The following is an 18,906-nucleotide window of genomic DNA, read 5'->3' on the forward strand; positions in this document are numbered from 1 at the left end:
GACACATATGTGTAGCCTCCTTTTTCCTTCTTGTGTCCTTAGTCCGCAGGATTCTTACATTCTTTTTTTCTTCAGATTTTTAGGTCAGGTTCATGGGAAAAGAAAGAAAAGGAAAGAAGAAAGGGGATGAATACATGCAGAGAGGTAGAGAAGGATGGAGGGAGAGGCTAAAGAAGGGATGGAGAGACAGAACAAGCTTTGAATACAAATGAGCTGACACACATAATGCACGCCCTCCCCTCCTCTATGTGTTTCCCTCCCTGTCTCTCTCACACTCTCTTTCGCCTTCACACACATGTTCTTGCACTTTCTACCTCTCCTCAGTGTGCTCTCACTGGATCAGCGGAGCAGAGGAGGTGATTTTCTTCCACTTGATTTATTAGTCATTGCTGGTTGTTGGAACAAGCTAATTAAAAGGAGGGTGGAAGTGCGTGTGTTTGTGTGTGTGCATGTGTGAACGATTTGGAGACATAGACGCTGCTGCTGTTGCCGCTGCCTCTTTGGCTGCTCTCACGCGCTCTTGCTGTGGACCAGGAGGCAGCAGGAGAAGAAGAGGAGGAGGAGAAGGAAGAAACAGGAGACAGACAGCCAGGTGGAAGACCATTTTCACGCCACTTTACTGTAATTTGTTCTGACATGGCCAGCACGTAGGAACCTGGTGCCACGGCAACTGTCAGCTTGGCTACGAGGTATCCAAGGTAAGGAGGGAGGGGATGATGAATGGACAGCCAGCGGGTTTTCCTGTCCTCTTTCTCATGCCAGGATGATTTAAACAACCTGCCTGCTGTAAGAAATAGTCTTGTTGTGAAAGTCACTATTTTACATTTTCCTGCAGTCAAGATTCTGCTGTTTTTTTTGTTTCTTCGTATCTGAGTGTGCCTGTTGGTGTGTGTTGTGGTGAAGGGGGTTGCCTCTCTGGGGTATTCTGTGTTATGCTGTGGTATTCCCCAAACAGAACCCTTAATTATCCGGCACTGAATGAATCCAATTATGGTTTTACTCTCATCCTTGACTCTGTTCTTTTAATAGCTGGAGATTAATTTCACAAAGTCAGAGGAGTGGGATGTTCATACTGTCTGTTTGCAGTTCAACTCTGGCATCAGGTTAGGTGTGCTTATCATGTTTGTAGCCTCTGTGTGTGCATGCGCAAGACGTATGGTCAGTGTGACTGTATACGCTCAGTAAACACTGAGAACTGACATGAAAGTGATTGACGTGACAACTGCAGGGCAAAAAATAGCCACACTGATTTCAAATAGAAAACAAGCAAACAAATAAAAAGATAAAGGTGTACTGAGACAGCATTTATTGGCCATTTCCAGCAGTGTTCCTTCATAAATGCTATGAGTTTTCCTCTCTGGATATGGGACACAGAAAGAGAAGAATGGCAGACAGACACTTTGCGTTTAAACGCTGCATTGCTGCTGCATCATCTCCGATGTTACCACTGCACCAATGTGGACTTAAGCATAAAGGGATGTGATATTGTTCTGCAAGGGCAGAACCAAGCACGATCCAGACTGTTGTGTCCAATTAGTATTTTGTCAGTGTGTGAGTGTGTGTGTATATATGTGCACAGGGATGTGTCTTGTATGTCCTAGAGCAGGGTGGCAGACTGCAGAGGCAGAGGAAAGGACATATGTCTGCCCGCGTTTTTACCCTTTGACTGGAGACCTTAGAGTGGGAGAGCATTCAGATGTCCTGCTTACCCTGAGGTGTGTGTGTGTGTGTGTGCGAGGCTATTGTCTCTGCTGATTGATAGATGGACTATCACATTAAGCTTCCTTTCACACTGTCCCTGCTAATGAGATCAAATCCAGCTGAACTGTCTTCACACATAGGACATTTATTCACACAAAAACCAGGACATTTATTCAACATTAGACATTTACGAGTTCCAGTTTTGTGATCACTTTTCTCACTGTTGTAAGGAGTTACAGTTTGATATTTAGCAATAAATATAGTTTATACTTGTAGTTTTGACAGTTTGGAAGGGAGCTAACCAAAAACAGAAAATGAATCTTCGTCACATGCTGTTGCATGGTGGGAAGGTGGCGCCATCCTGTAATGAACACTCATCTCTTACCAGTGCCTGCTACTGTCTGTTTGGCTAAAAAGTCAAATTAGTCAAATCTGATGGATCAGTGACTGAACAGAAAGAGATTGGACGGTGAGGCAACGGAGCAGGATAAACCACATAGAGCCATACTTTGGATGCCCCTGATGCCTCACCTGTGCAGAATCAGACCCCCTTTTGTGTCTCATTTAAGATAAACCAACTCTAAAAAAAACCTTTCAGCTATGTGCATTTTAACTGGGTTAAGGACGGTGGTCCAATTACATTTCCAGGTGGAGTTCCAACCAAAGCTCAACTCAACTGTGTATGTAGGCTTATAATGTGTGATTAGGCTGTGCAATATAAATAGCTATGTAATTGTTTATGTGATGAGATTTCTTATTATTACATAACTAAGATTTTAGAAAAAGTTTGAATGTTCAAAATAAAGATATTTTTGTTTTCAAAACATTAGGATTTTTTTTTGCCTTTGTGGAATCAAAATTAGAATAAATTGGAATCTGAATCAATAAGAATTAGAATATGATAATATATTAATGGTTTCCACTCCTAATCAAGGTCTAATGTTCAATTACATATTTGTATTTAACAAGTCCCAGGAGCGATATCAAGCTTTTTATCTGCAAATCTTGCCTATTAAATGTCTTTTCTGTTTGCTATAGAGCAGGTGTACAGGACGTTAAAGTGCATTTCCATTTAAAAAGCACCCACAACTCACAAAAAGTATCTGGCAGATATGGAGGATGAGGAGGATGATGTCTGAGTGTGGAGGCCTGGGGGCACTTTAAGGCCTGAAATGAAGCTGGGAAGTGGTGCTGAAAAAAAAGAGAAAAGTAAAAAGTAATCTATTCATTACTTTGCCGTGAATACTGTAGTTTGTAATATGTAGCTGATTTTTCAAAGAACTTGCCCACCACTGGCTTCATCTGGACCTGACACAAGGCTAAGAGGATCTGTGTCAGCCTTAAGCTCTGGTTTTATGTTCTGCACAGCGGACAAATTTTTCTATATTAATTAAGCTGCAGATTTGTCACCCAAATCAGTGCTTAGAGAACTCTTCTGAGAATAATTCACTCATTCCAAATGGGTTAGCTCAGAAGTCTGTATATGTCCCAGGGAAATTTAACTTAAGCGTCAGTATCCCATTCTTTTGGGGAATTTATTTGTGTCTTGTTGTTCCACTTTTCATATATTAGTCACTTGAATCTACTCTGCTTCATCTCAACCCACCTGAATCGTTTCTCCAAAACACAGAAACATCTTTAGGGAACCTGCCACCACCAACTCTTAATTTATTCCTCCTGTAGCTGCAAAGTGTACAAAGTGTGTAAGTCCAAAGTGTATGAGAGTCTTTTTGTGCTGCTTCACATTGAAGTAAAGAAACACAAATGAATATTTTGATCCGCCTCCAGAGAAGAGACAGGAACAATTCCTCCATCTGCTTCTCCTTTTGTCCTACTCTCACTGTTGGTTTCCATTACCAAGAGCTTCTGCTTCTTCATCCTGACAGCCACTTTTTTTTCCCACACAGCTGCACACACACCAGCTCCTCTAAAAGCAGTCTTGTTTAGCACGATGTGATGTTCTGTGGGCTGTGAGGAGCCCGGCTTTATGCTCTTTTCATCCCTAAGGCCTATTCTTTCCACCAGAAATTAAGGAAATGGGGAGAGGAGTGCACAAAACGCACCACTCACCAGTAGAGTAGCACTTAGCCTGACAAATTCTGGCAAACAAAAATTTGCAAAGTGTGACAACAGCGATCACATGTGTAGTGTTGGCAGCTCATCCTTGCTTTTTGTGTGATTTTCTCTTCACTGCAAGTTTTAGAAGACATACAGTGTAGTGGGGCACGGAAATACTGTGGAAATGTGCTTACAAACTACTATAAAAGATTTTACTCAAGTAATTCTGATTCTGTACAAAGATTACAGAATCCAGTAGAATCCAGAAGTCAATACCAACTCCTAAAGTCAGAAAAAGACAACTCAATAACCTCATCTTCAGATTATGCTGCATTTACTGTACCTCGGAAATGGGAGGATGAAATTCTTGTTCTTGTTTTTAGGCTTTGCTGTTAACATCAAAGCAAAACATCACTTTATAGTTTGCTCAACTAAAGAAATAAATGAGGTAATAATACTCGACTAATACTTTGTTTACTATGTCTTTTTATTTTTATTGCTTCCAGTGGCTCAGTCTAAACCCTGAAATGACTTCATTACAGAAGTCAAATAATGGATTAAAAACAGAGCTTCAGCGCTATCTCTCTGTGTTATTTTGACCAAAACATGCCACAGGCATTTCATTAAGAGCTCAGGAAACTGTCAGCCTGTGATAAAATGGAACAACATGTCTCCTTTAATCTGTACAAATTCTTTAAAAAGCCTATTAAGATGAAATAGGCAATTTTTAGTCAAATTAGATGCGTTGCATTGTGCAAATCTTGTATCCTATGGTAGAAATTCCTAAGAACACAGAAATAGAAAACAAGGAAACTGTTTATAGCAATAGCAGATATAGGTATAGATGACATGAGCAACCACCCACAGGCCCAGGACCTGCTGGAGAGATTATGTCTCTCGATTGGCCTGGGAACGGCTCGGGGTCACCCAGGATGAGTTGGAGGACTCAGGGATGTCTGGACTTCTCTACTCTCCATATTACCACCACGACCCCATGTTGACTAAGCGGTTAAGAAGATGGATGGATGGATGGAGAATAAATCTGTCCATTGCTGGCTGAATTTCCAGATTCCATACTTCAGACATTTGTTTGGCCAACACAGAGAAGTGTAAACGAATGGGACTCTCTGGATTCTGTGTTTATGCTCTGACATTCAAGCCAGAGAAGAACCACTGGTTTTCTGTCATCCCATGCGTTTGGCAGAGCCAAGCCCTTCAGTAGAGATGACAAAGTAATTAACTGTAACAAACACCAGAAAAAGATGAATGGGAATGACTTATTCTTCTGAACTTATCACAAATCTTTGCTAAGAGCAGAAGAAGATTGGAAATCCAGGCCGGTGAAAGGGAATCCCTCGTGTCCAAATGTCCTGCAGTGCATACATTGTGTCTCAAACTGCAAAACTTTGATCCCAAAGTTTCCCCTTGTCACCGATCCTTTTTGTGCTGTTTATGGACTGAATCTCAAAGCGTAGTTAAGGAGAGGAGGGTGTGTAGTTTGTAAGCCTCAGGGTCACATGTCTGCTCTTTGCAGATGATGTGGTTCTGTTGGTTTCTTCAGGCCATGAGCTTCAGTGTGCGCTGGATGAGTCAGCCCCTCCGTGTCTTAGGCCATGGTTCTCAACTGTACAAGGGTGGAGTGGTCCATCTGGGTGGGAGATAGGTTGGAGATAGGTGTTGTATTTCTTCTTTTTGTCTCTTGCTTGCTGCTGTAACATGTGAATTTCCCCATTGTGAGACAATAAAGGAAAATCTGATCTAATCTAATCTAATCTAATCTAACTTCGAGTAAAGCTGCTGCTCCTCCACTTCAAAATGAGTCAGCTGAGGTGGTTCAGGCATCGAACTGGGATGCTTCCAGGTTGGCCTCTGGGCAGGTCCAGCACTTGCTGGAGGGATTGTATACCCCTTCTGAAACAGCTCAGGATCCCTCAGGAGTAGCTGGGCAGTGTCACTGGGTTTCCCTGGGTTTCCCTGGGTTTGACACTGCCACCAGACCTTGGATAACCAAGAAGATAATGGATGGATGGACAAAATTATACACCTCTAACAATTTGTATGCTTGCAGATTTTTCTTTATACAAAACTCTGGGCTTCTCAGAGTAGTTACTGGTTTGGAAATGTCTAACCATTCACAAGAACAGTGTGGAGATCTGGGAATTTCTTAGCATATTTGATGATGATTTTTTTGCATAATTAGTACTCCTCAAGCTAACAGTGCTCATATCCGGCTGCTGTCCCAGACAGTGCCAGCATTAACTACAGCATGTTTACATTTTCCATAAGTCTGTCTTAAAACTCTGAGCAATGAAGTAGCATTTTATGATTGAGTTATTTCATCATAGAGTACAAAAATGTACATTCATAAAAGAAGCTTGCCCCCCTGGATGATAGATATGTGGGTGCAGTGTACAGGGGGCGGGTGGTGAATGTACAGCTGAAGAGGAGGGTGACTGGGGACCTCTGGTGGGTTGATACCAAAAAAAAGAACAGAAAAAAACAGAAGACATGGTTCAGACTGAAAGAAAGAAAGAAAGAAAGAGAGAAAGAAAGAAAGAAAGAAAGAAAGAAAGAAAGAAAGAAAGAAACTTAATCAAATGGAGCTTGACAATTGCAACAGCTAGCTCTTCAACATGGGTCCAAACTGATAAACTGAACTCTCACCAGATTGTGTGGTGATTGTAAAACCATTTTATCTGTGTGATATGAATGTGGTATAAAAATTTATGCCCCAGCACCGCCGCCTCACAGCAAGAGGGTTCCAGGTTTGACTCCCGACTGGGGCCCTGTGGAGTTTGCATGTTCTCCCCGTGTATGCTTGGACTCTCTATGGGTACTCTGGCTTCCCACCGTCCAAAAACATGCATGTTAGGTCAACTGGTGACCTAGAGTTGGATGGTGACACTGATTTTTCTTTTATTCTTTTTTTTAACATTTTTTTTTTAATATACATGTAATATGTATTAACTGGTACAACCTATGAATCAACAATAAAAGGTATCATAGCAACAGGCCTCTAAGAAAGATAAAGAATAGCTGTGTGATCGGGCTGAGAGCCAGTAATAAATTCTTGAATGGATTTTGCTTAAATCCCGCACTAAACACATCTCACATATTGACAAGCGGACTCATCAGACTCACTCTTTTCTGCAGGATAAGGAGACAGAAAGCTGGGGTGGTTGAAAGAAACCGAGAGAAGGATGGCTGTGGAGGAGAAGCCAGGCGTGAAGAGCAGCAGCTCCATCGTTCCCTGCTTCCTGTTTGTGGAGGTAAGCAGCATGCCGGCAAATATTTCAAAATAGCACAGTCGATGAGATCTTGACAGAATCCGGAGCATGAAATAGCTTTCACCTTACCTTGCAGATCCTGCACAATTCATGATTGTATCTCTTGGCCATTTCCCGTTGCTCTGAGCGTTCACGCTGACTCCTGGCTTATCTCTGCAATTGCCTTTCCTACAATGAGGATAAACTTCTCAGGCTCTGAGATTTGACTGTCGGTCTAACCCTCAAGCTTTTTTTCTTTTTTCCTTTTTTTGCACTTCCCTTTTCCCATGTTTTCTGCAGTCTCAGTCTGCATCGTACATATTTCAGTGTTTGGGACAGCTCTGCAAACGCACTTTTCACCCCTCACACTCTCGCTTGGTGTCAAACATCCTAGGGCATTGCAGCACCAGCTGCAGATTAGGATTTTTAAAGCGGTTAGAGTTTTTCTGTGGTGTGTTGAGGGTTTTTCCAGCTAATTTTCAAAGAGTCATCCAGGTGGTTGTGGATGTCACAACGCAGACAGTGCTGCTGTGCTTTGGGATTTGAGTTGTGTTACACAGACAACCTCAAAGGTGCCTGTCGTAGGCTGAGCCTGCTCTGAAAGACACACTAATGTACAAGGGACACAAATGCACACATGTGCTTTTACATTGTTTGTGAGAGCAGTCAGACCGATGAGTCAGAGGGCAGAGGAAGTCCCTGAGCGTTCATTGAAGAGTAAGTGAGGTGGAGAGAGGCTTGACTTGGTGAGGAAATCAGACAGTCTGTACTGCAATTAGGCAAACCAAGCAGTCCAGAAGCCCATTGGCTCTGATTAAGCCAACCAACAGCACTACAGCCAGAGTACACCATGCTTTTAAAGTGTTCCTGCATTGCAGATGCAGCCGTTGGTAATTCATTATGTTGATCTGCCTATCAGACTTAAACATATAGACATGATACACGTTTTCTTAAATTCTATGAAACTAACGCCCTGTGAAGACATGATTTCCAATGACCGTTGTGGAAAAATGTCCATACAACCCCAGGCAAAAAATATGGAATCACCACTCCTAGAAGATGTTCATTCAACTGTTTTAATTCGTGAAAGATCAAACAAATCATGATGTGACTCAAAACTTTTTTATCTATCAGCTGAACCTTTTGTCATTACTTTCTGTAAAACATAAATCCAAAAGATAAAAGAAGTTTGGATTTAATAAAACAAATGCCTGTACAATTTTAAACGTGTAAATGAGTCTGCAGTTAACAGAGAGTGCTTGTAGAGCTAAATAAACTGTTGCACCTGGATTATTAGCACGAAACATGGCCGCAACAAGAGAAATGTTGGTGGAAACAAAGGAAAGGATTATAAAACTCCTTCAAGAAGGTAATTCAAGTCAGAGCGTGGCAAAATATGTCGGTTGTTGCCAGTGAGTTGTGTCAAATGAGAAGGTTGTAAAAGAGAAACACACACCTCGACCAAGGAAGACGTCAAAGTGTCAGGACAGAAAACTCAAAGCAATATGTCTGAAAATAGATTACGGACAACAAAAGAAATTTAAAATATACATAGCACCGTTTGCTGTTTTCTTGGTTTTACTAGTGTTTTTTGTTCCTGTCTTGCATACACTCTGTCCACTCTGTGTCTGTCCCAAATGAGCAACTGAGATATGAGTCACAAACCAACTCCTCATCTGTGAGCCTGTCTGGGAAACACTGGTCCCTTTGGTTACAATACACTGTAAAAGCCCTTTTAGTAGGCCACTCCACCAAATGCCTCCCACACACAAGCCCTCGGGTCTCTGTCAGTTCATCCGTAAACTCTACGTACATTTGTGTGTTTGTGTGTGTATATTTGATAAGATACAGAATATTTCTGCCTATTCGTACAGGAGTGGAGAGACTTAGACATTTTCATGCCTGAAGAAGGGGGGATTACTGCTTTTATCTATAATGGAAGGCGGAGAACATGTTTATTTTCCTTCTCATAGAGATAACATGAATATGTGCGTGACAGCCCGAGAAGGAGCAGTTAAAGCTAACAGTTTAATGCCTGTAATTGAATGTATTATCTCAGTGAATAAATATCCTTGCGTCAGTTTATATATTTCATTAGCAGCGAAAGATTTAAAGGCAGTGTGACACACTTCTGTTTTTTCGAAGTCTGGAGAATCTGCCCAAGGTGTCCACAAGCGATCATTCTGGAGACTTTAGTTTGTGTCCATCCTTGGTTTAAAACAGGGAGATGGAAGATGGAACATTACTGTTGTTTTGAATCAATCAGTGTCCACGAGTATTAAAACATGTAGCCCAGCAACGCTCATTTTTCAAATACCTAACCCTCAGTATTCGTGAAAACAGAGATCTCAAATGAGCAGAATGTCGAAAAGTGACCGGACTGCGAAAACCACCGTGTGGGAGGGACCGCAGGCTTGCAGTCTCTTCCGTGAACATCAGTGGAGCAAACTCATTCTCTTCCTTTGAAGTAGCAAAATCAAAATTGAGTCAAATGTGCACGCTGACTTGTAGCTAGAGGTGAAAGATGTCATCTGCTAAGCCAAAATGAAAATTCGTGTGGAAACGTTAATGATGGCGAAGCCTTTTTTGTGACACTACAACGTTTTTTACTGTAGCTATTATACAAGTGGATTTTTAGGATTAGTTTCCTCTTGACAGTAAGCAGTTTGATTTATGTGCCCAAAGAAAAAATGTTATCGCGTTCTTTTTTGCTGCATTGTTGATCATGGATGGTAAGTCAGTCCAGAAGCAGGAATGGAGATTTTATCATTTTCACCTTTTAAAACCGCTTTCCATCTGACTAAAGTTGTTGAAAGTTGCTAGTATGTACAGATACCAGCGGTGGACAGCTTTCTATGTTTTCTCTGACAAATTTATTGTCAAGGGCCAAATAATTGTTTATATAAATTGTCCATTCATCTATTTTCTTTATCCCCGGTTAATCCAATGCAGCGTCACAGGGGGGCTGGAGCCTATTCCAGCATCTTGGACAGGCCGGCAGTCCATCACAGGGACACACAGAGAAAAATGAGACACACAACTAACACTCCCTCCTCGGGTCAATTTATCATCAACAGTTACATCAACTCCCTCCTAACATGCATGTTTTTGCATGTTGGGAGGGAGAGAACATGCAAATTCCACAAAGAAAGGTCCCAGTCAAGGATTCAAACCAGGAACCCTCTTGCTGTGAGGTGATAGAGCTAACCACCACACCACCGTGCAGCCCTGATGTAAAATACCATTTGATATATTTCTGTGTAATTCTGCAGCAGGACTCTTGTTGATGGAAGACGGAATTCATTGCTGCTGCTGCTAAGCGGACAGACAGCACAGAGCTTTCTCTCTTGACCTGCTTATTGAAAGTCCAATGTTCAATCAGGCATCAAAGGCTTTACACAACAGTGTTTTTCTAACTCGGGCAGTAGAAGATGCAGTGGATTTTACGCAGTATTATTTTCATTAGACAATGAAGAAAACAGAGGGTTTATTTAATCGTAACAACATAGGTTTGATAAGTTCATTGGAAAGATAATCAAATCATCAGGGACTGAAGAAGTGAGTGTGGAGATTTGGTGTCTGGAGAGAGAAGACTGTCTCTCTCTGCTCATTGAAGCCAAAATGTTATTCTCACTCTCAACATTTTGACTTTATTCTCGATCCAGAATAAACAAGTTGGGTCTCAGCTTGGTGTGTAGATGGACAGCACTTTACTTAGAAACATTCATTTTCACTGGGCTTGTTCTCGAGTCCCAAAGAGAATTATGTTTTTGTACAGTAAATAAAAAAGTAATGATTTTGTCCTGTCAGCCCGTTTTTTTGAGCAATCAGATAAGGGGATGACTGCACAGCTCAGCAAACCTTTCTCTTTCTTAAAAATCAAGTGCTAACAAGCACTGATCAGTTTGATCATTTTGATTTTAATCTCTTTTCGATCAATGTGTACTCACACATGCAGAAGGAACCCTGTGTGATCCACCTCATGTTCTGCACACGGGGTATGAGTCGTTGCCGTCAGGCAGGCGATGCAGAGTTCAGCGATGCGAACTGAATCGATTTGAAAAGTCCTTTGTGTCCGTGTCAGATGGTGGTTTAAACAGTAGCTTGAAATGAGCTGAGCTCACTGAGGTTGTATTGTAGGATAAAACAGGTTGTTTGATGCTGCCTGATGATTGGTTTATATAGAGCATTTTTACTGTGTATTCTCTTCTTCTTTTATTCAAACATTAACAAATGTGTTTATGTACATTTTAGTTGCTTAATCCTAAATATAATATTTATGATAGCTTACATTATACATCTTTAAGCTTGTGCATTAAATATTTAAGTGTTTATGGGTCAAGCATTATGGAGTCCAAGCCAAATATCCCTGCAGGGAAAATAAATTGCATATGTATCACATATCTATTCTTAAATTAGAATATACGTTCCTTCTCTGCTTTTTTTCCTCAGTGACTCCTGTACTCTCCATTGAGCTACTCGCTCGCACCTCTTTGTTTTCGTGTGCTTTTGGTTTACTGGTTTATTCCTGCTTGTTTGCTACACACGCTGTCTGTCTACATCTGCTGGTCGGTAAACCAGTGTTATGTGAACACTTTTGTGGTTGCCGTGAGCGGATCTTTAATATAAGAGTGGAACATGGCCAGTTTTTTCAGTGCTCTTTTGTCTCTTTTCCCAGTTTATACAGGATTAGATTCTGTTCAGTGTGAAATGAAAGCTACACCACATTAACGCTAATTATTAAATTAAAAAAATGAATGATTAGAATGGATAGTCCATAACCGTCTTAGTAACCACAGTGTCTGAAATGTTGAATTTGAACCCCTAAAAATGTGTACTGGAAAACTTGACTTTAGAAAGAATGTGCTCTGGAGGCGACTTGAAAATGTGAGCAAAGCTGAAGAGGAATTACTCTGAAATCAGCAGCAAAATAAATGGTTTGGTATTACAAAATGGCTTTAAAATGTGCAAAATTGGAACTGTTTTAGCATGACTTTAGCTAACAAACCAACAGCTGAACTAATAGACACTGCAAGTGTTCGCTCACAGCGAGATCCCAAATCTTTGGGGAGTGTAGACATTGAAGAATTTTCATCTAGAATGTTGTCTGTCAATAGTTTAGGTATATTTTATTAACTTTAATCTACTAGCACAGCGCTAACAGTGTCAAAGTTCTGTGATCATTCATGAGAACCGCTTGTAGGTTGGAGCACAGAAAACAGAGAAGCTCGAAGATAAAACTGAGAAAGACAAAGAAAAATGAAAAGGAACAAAGAAAAAACTGACGCAAACTAAAAATAAGGTATTGTTTCTAAAAGAAAATCGTACAGCATGTTGTTGAGTTTTGCTTTTCTTAGCTGTAGTAAGAAATAGATGGGATGATGACGGAAAATGCAAAAAGAAAAAATATTCAGCAATTCTTACGTTTGCTTTTAATTGTATTCCATTGCAGACAGTAGGAAGTAGAATATTTCATGATGTGTCTCTTCAAGTTAATTCTATACGTCCATTTTTGTATTTAAGGCCTGCAGCACAATCCAAACAGAACAAATTAAAAAGCCAGGGTATAATTTATGACAAATGATGAGAAAAAAATAGTTAAACAGTTGATTGTAATATTGATTTGGTACGAAACCAGCAGACGTAAAGGGTAAGTCTTTCAGGAGCTAAGATGGGAAGAGATGTCCAGTTTGTCTATAAATACCTGAGAAAACGCTAAGTGATTTGCACACTTTCACCTCTACAGTGCATAATAACATTAAATAATTCAAGCAATCTGGAGGAATTTCTGTGTGTAACAGGCAAGAGCACAAGTCTAAACTAGACACTCGTGACTGTACTACATCAGGAACCGTCAGTTATTTACAGCTGGTATAAGCACTTGGAAAAGGAATCACAGTAGGAAACCTTTGTCCAACACTTCAATACAGAGTTAAATTTACTTTACTGTACAAAAAGAAACCTTCTGTTAACCTTGGTCAGAGGTGTCGTCACTTTCTTTGGGCTCGGAGGCATCTGGGATGCACCATCACACATAGAAAACGGGGAAATTTAGATTAAATGTATGAATCACAAGCTTTTCTTTTATTAGTTTTCATGCATTTACTTTTTAATTTTCCATATCATCCATGCTTTTTCTGATTTGCATGGATAGCGCTGTCTAAAGGAATCAAACTCTTCCTAATTATAGTTTTGTATGTTGTCTGAATAAATCATACATAAAACAAAGTATACAAATAGCTAGTTGTTGCTGACATGCGCTTTATGTGTGGGACTGGCACAGGGATTTCTTGAACCTGATGTTGGCAGACGGATTCGAGAGACAGGTATATGTTTGCCAGCTATCAAGAAGAATGCAAAAAAAAATAAGCTGAATTATGTGAATGAGGAATAGGCTCCAGCTCCCCTGCGATGCTGAATTGTTTTATGCGGGTAAAGGAAATGGATGGATGGATGTGAACGAAGATTGGAGCCAACTTATGATTGGCCTGCACTGTGACTGCCTATCAAACATGCCCCTCCACACCCTCAGAATTGTGTGTGCGGGTGAGGTGACAGTGACCCATACCAAACCAGAAGGACCAGCTCTTTTATTAAGACCCGCACACCTCATCAGCACTTACCTGAAACCAATCAGCCAGACCCGGGGGCTTGTTCCTGCTGACTTCTTTCATCCTCCCTGTCCTAATCACAAGTCACAACCTTTTCTATGAGAGCAACCCACTCAGCCATCTTGTTCCAAGGGTCTGCTCCATCCCCATCCTATTTGCTCTGCCATTTCCCATTTTTCAACACGATTCTCTGTTGATCTGTGATATTGAAGATTTGTGTTGCACTTGCAGAGCAAATCATATTCTTGCATCTCTCATAGACATATTGGGGATTTTCTTTTGATTTACAGCATAGTGCAAAAGTTTCCTTTATTCTTTTTCTATTTCTTCCTTCCAAGCTGCCAGACTTTTTGGTAATCTTTTAAAGTGGTCTTGAGCAATAGTTCTTCAGGCTTTCCTAAGGACTTTCAAAAGTTTTCTTTGGACATTGGCTGCTTTTTCATTCATTTTCAGTCTAGTCCTTGTTCTTGACCAATTTCAGTGGAATGAGTTTGCTTTGTTCGTTAAACTTCTTAACACCGACCTATGAGTCATTTAAGGATAAACCCCAACCCGAGGGATGAAGCAGTGATGTGTCTACACATAAGCAAAGAACAAATTTTAAATGAAATCTTTAGACGCTTTGTTACCAGCAGCCTGTGACAAAGACACGTCTCATTTCTCATTTTGTTCTCATTTCTTTAGTTACATCTGTAAAAGATACCAAAGATAACACAGTGTGACAGATATTCTTTTTAACCAACAAGATGATTCCCAAAGAGCTGTTTAGCTCTTTAGTGGAGGACACTTAGTGGAGGACAAAAGAAGAAGTGACAGGCCTAAAAAGCTGCCTACAGCCGATGGACAGTATTTAAAAGTGATGTCCTTAAGAAAAAAGAAGAAATCCAACAAAGACCGGACACAGGACCTGAGACATGCATCTGGACCCTCAGCTTATCCATCGGCTGTTCACCGAAGTTAATCCATTGTATAACAGTTGATTATCAATTGGCAATCCTGAATGCTAAAAGACAAGAAAAGAAGCTTCTCTTGAAGCTTTTTACGTTCAAGTAAAATGTCAGAATTAACAATGTCAGGGCTCTTAACTCTTATTGTGGCTAATTGTAATATATATCCCCGATGAAACCCTTTGAATACACTAAGGCCAGAAAGACACTTGTTGTAAATTTGATATTTGCTTGTTTTTAATGTCTGCCTCATGTATCTTGATTCTGTTTGGAGTGTAGGCTGTGCGTATTCAGAGACAAATTCTACAATGCACAGTGGTTAGCACCGTCTCCTCACAGCAAGAGGGTTCCAGGTTCAATGGGACCTGCAACCCTAAATTGGATTAAGCGGGTTTAGAAAATGGATGCATATCCATGTCCGGACGTCCGACATCACCAATTTAGCGGCCTTGCATACCATCAATAATACCCGTCTGCTGTGATCTTACCATCGACCTAAAAGTAACCTTCTCTATTACTGACGTGTTTATTGTTTACATCCTGCAAAACTACACTCTGAGTTCTCTGTTGTGCCCCCTAGTGAAATCCTTAGATAACATGCAACTATGAACAATTAAACTCAAGACAGAGCGGGTTGTCTATGTGAACATGTGATCAAGAAGTAAGAGTAAACTGATATGCTGCTTCAATTAAATGCTTTATATTGATTTATATACATTCATAAATTTCCCATGTCACAGATTAGCTTGAACTTTTCTTGCATTTGTGTGGGTGCAAACATTTCCTTTGTCATCTCTGAATGAAATCACCTATGAGTAACCATTATTCTAATCTACCACAGTTTTCCCTAAATTAGCAGATGCACCATTGAGCACTCGTCTTTTGGATGGACCCTGTACACGTATTCTAATATTATTGCTTTTCTTTGGCAGTGGACATGCTTTTACTTTGGTTTAGTCTCCCAAAGTACTTCAGTATAATTTCAAAAAAGTTAACATGAAGTTAACACAACATATGTGATTTATTTTCATGGCACCAAGAGCCAAATATCCTAATATTGGACATGGAGAAATATTGTTGTAATTCTCCACTGGGGGGCACTGTTGTATCACAGCTGAAACTCCCTGGTAAAGTGTGTAGGTATATAGATAGATAGATAGATAGATAGATAGATAGATAGATAGATAGATAGATAGATAGATAGATAGATAGATAGATAGATAGATAGATAGTTAGATAGACAGACAGACAGACAGACAGACAGACAGACAGACAGACAGACAGACAGATAGATAGATAGACTGCTCAGTGGGTAACAATCTGCTAGCTTCACACCTGTTAAAAGAGCAAACAACAGCCTCTTCACACACAATGTAACCCTCACACATACTGCATGCCAACATGTGGATGCTCACTTAATCACACAAACACTGAGAGAAACACTGAAACCACAAAACATGGAGCACCTAACACATGATGTCTGACTAAGCAAGCAGATAACAAGAGCAGATTGTTCTTTGGTTCCCATCGGTTGAACCTAATGAGAATTATTTCTCTGTGATCGTGTGAGGCAACTTTAAGCCGATGCTGTGATAAAGAAAAAGTCTCTCAGGCTATTAAACCTTCACACAACTAAAAACTAAGTAGGGCCCTGTATTATTTTCTTTCTTAAATATATTTCCTCCTATTAAATCAAATCATGTCATTTGTGTCTCTCGTCTTAAAGTAACGGTGTGGAAAAGTAACAGAGATCTATGAGAAAATACATGATCATTCAATCTAAAAGCATGTTTCACTTAGTATTTGATGGCTTTTCTGAATGAATTGTTGCCCTTTCCATCCCTTAGAATAGGAATGTCATGTTGACAAAGGAAACGTATGTTTCCCACCTCTATTGTACACTGTAATCTTCCAAAAATTCGCTATCAAAGACAAACTTGTGAGACAACATGCTTGGCTGCCTATTCTTAGATAATTTAATGTCAAATAAAGTAAGTTTTTCAGTTTGAGCTTAATGTTGATAGCACTCACTGCTTGAATCGTGAAAACAGAAACAACAAAGTAATGGCTTTATAGAATCTGTTTTCACTTTATTTATTTAGGTTTGTTTTTTTTTAGGACATCAAAGGCCAGATTGAGGTATTCCAGAGGACACATTCTGTCCCTCTGGTTGTACTTTGGCCATATTTGGCCTTTATAATGACCTGTATCTATTTGTACACACAAAACAGACTGGGCACACAAACCACAAGTCCCACTGAAATACATTACTTTGAAAGACATGTTGGATGGCAAGAAAAAAAACTACAGATTTTGTCTTTGTCAGCAAGAATACGGATAGTTTTCCTTTTTCCATGAGACCGGGCTGTTACTTCTGTCCTTAACAACAATTCCTCTGAAGCTCCAAAACTAAATGGCAATTTTTGACATTGAATCTATGAACTTAGGCATTTCCTATTATTTTATATAAATGGTATTATTGTCCATTATACGTTGACTTCCTGGCAACTTCTGCAATGCTCCTAAACGCTACACGAGGCTTTCTAGTTCAGTGGGATGTTTTTGGCGCTGTTTTTTACAGTTTGCAACCCGCTGGGGAACAGTGTGAGACATTAAGCAGGTAACGAGCTGGATATTTCCCTCAGGTGTTGCGTCTGGACTTGGACAAAACTCCGCCGCATGTGTTCATGGGAATGTGTTTTTGGACAACAGCTATAACGGCACAGAGGTCGCAGCTGTGCAGATAAAAACCTTGTTTGTACAGCCCTCATTGCGTAATTCACTACTTTCATGACATTAGTTGAAACAGAGGAGAAAGAAACCAAAATCTGCCATATTGTTTTGCTCATCCTCTCAGCTTGAAATGCTTTGGCAGCAGTCATCCATTCAGATTTTATCATCGACAAAGGAAGTAAAGTGAAGCCTTCCGTTTTAACTGCGGCTGTGTGCCTCTCTGATATTACTTATTCATGAAGAGTGAAAAATACACAGATTGCACACTGTATGACTTGGCAGACACGTCGGGAGCAGATAGTGGGCCAGTAATAGCTTCTGTAATCTCTGTACTGTGCACAGGCTTTCCCCACGGGCACATGTGCACGGCGTAGGTTTGTTTCTGACCTCACTGAAAGCATGAACAAAAGCTGGATCCCCAATATTGTATTATCTGTTCAAAAGCACTTCACATGATGACAGGCAAGAGCACCAAAAAAGGTGTTTTTTAAAGTGGAACAGAGGACTGAGCTGTAGGATGAGTAAAGCAGTGCTCCACTCCTCTTATCTCTTTTGGTCCCATTTTACTCTTTTTTTTCTCTTCAGACCTTTTGTCTTCACATAGATACAGTCCAGAAGCTACCACGCTCTCATTAATCTCACAGCTGTTTTCACCCCAGCTGCCTATAAACTGTATACTTGCACCTCCGAGCAACCCTCCCTATCACCACCTCACCTCTTCTTCCGTCCCTTTCATTCACTTGTTTAATCTCAGCCTGCTCACCTCACCTTTCATCTCCTGTCTTTTCCTTCCCCTGCTGGGACTCCAACAGTTCCACATTTTCCACTTACGTACTCAAATTTTTTAGAGTCTCTCTAAAGCTTGATTTCCACAGCATGAACCTTTTCCAGAAGCTAGGGTATTTTAGGGGGTTCTTTCCTCAGGCCCTTCCATTTTGACCGAGGTTAAAATGGGTTCCAGAGTAGAAATGTCAGCCCCAGAGTGCCAAATTAGGGAGACAGTACTTTTGAGACTACCCTGAACCTTTAGAGTGAGGCTTACAAGTGGTCAAGAATTTCTAGCACATGGTTTAAAAAATTTCTGTCTCAATCATCTCAGATTTAATATCCACAACAGCCCATAAAATCTGTTCATTTGAAGTTGTACTCAGGAATGGTTATTACTGCACAATGAGCTGCACAATGAATGAGGAGACGGAGCTCAGATAGTTACAAGAAAGCAGCTAAATAAGACATGAATGAAAACATCCCAAAACAAGAAATATGTAACATTAACAGATCTTTTTTTTTTAAAGTGAGTGGAGCTAAGGAGCATGTCCTTGTGTCTTCACTACTTTTTCGCGGCCTTGTTATTTGTGTAGTTTGGCTGCAGGAGCCAGACACACAGCTACAGTCTGGTGTGTCCGGTTATCACCTGTTGAGCAAACGAGTAATGGTTCATGTTATAAAGAGTTGTAAAGATGGGTTGTGAAAAGTTAGTAAAAGCATTAATCGACTTCAGATGTAGCCTCTGAGACATCTGTGGAACCATGCTGTCCAGACCACATCAGACAGAATCGATGAGGAGAGGATAGCCTCGACAGATCGATA

At 40.4% G+C, this 18,906-nt stretch overlaps 1 protein-coding gene across 3 annotated transcripts in view; it reads left to right on the plus strand.

Moving 5' to 3' along the window:
• The first annotated feature begins 296 nt into the window (after window positions 1-296).
• The window catches only part of plppr2a (phospholipid phosphatase related 2a), a 57,877-nt gene continuing 39,267 nt past the window's right edge, over window positions 297-18,906 (plus strand). For all 3 annotated transcript variants that reach the window (XM_072368350.1, XM_072368347.1, XM_072368348.1), the window contains exons 1-2: window positions 297-698; window positions 6,913-7,028. In XM_072368350.1, the coding sequence (XP_072224451.1) occupies window positions 6,960-7,028 (69 nt within the window). In that variant the 5' untranslated portion in view covers window positions 297-698; window positions 6,913-6,959. The remainder of the gene's footprint in view (window positions 699-6,912; window positions 7,029-18,906) is intronic.

The sequence above is a fragment of the Leuresthes tenuis genome, unplaced genomic scaffold (assembly GCF_036924035.1).
Source record: "Leuresthes tenuis unplaced genomic scaffold, fLeuTen1.0.hap1 SCAF_17, whole genome shotgun sequence".
NCBI classification, from domain to species: Eukaryota; Metazoa; Chordata; class Actinopteri; order Atheriniformes; family Atherinopsidae; genus Leuresthes; species Leuresthes tenuis.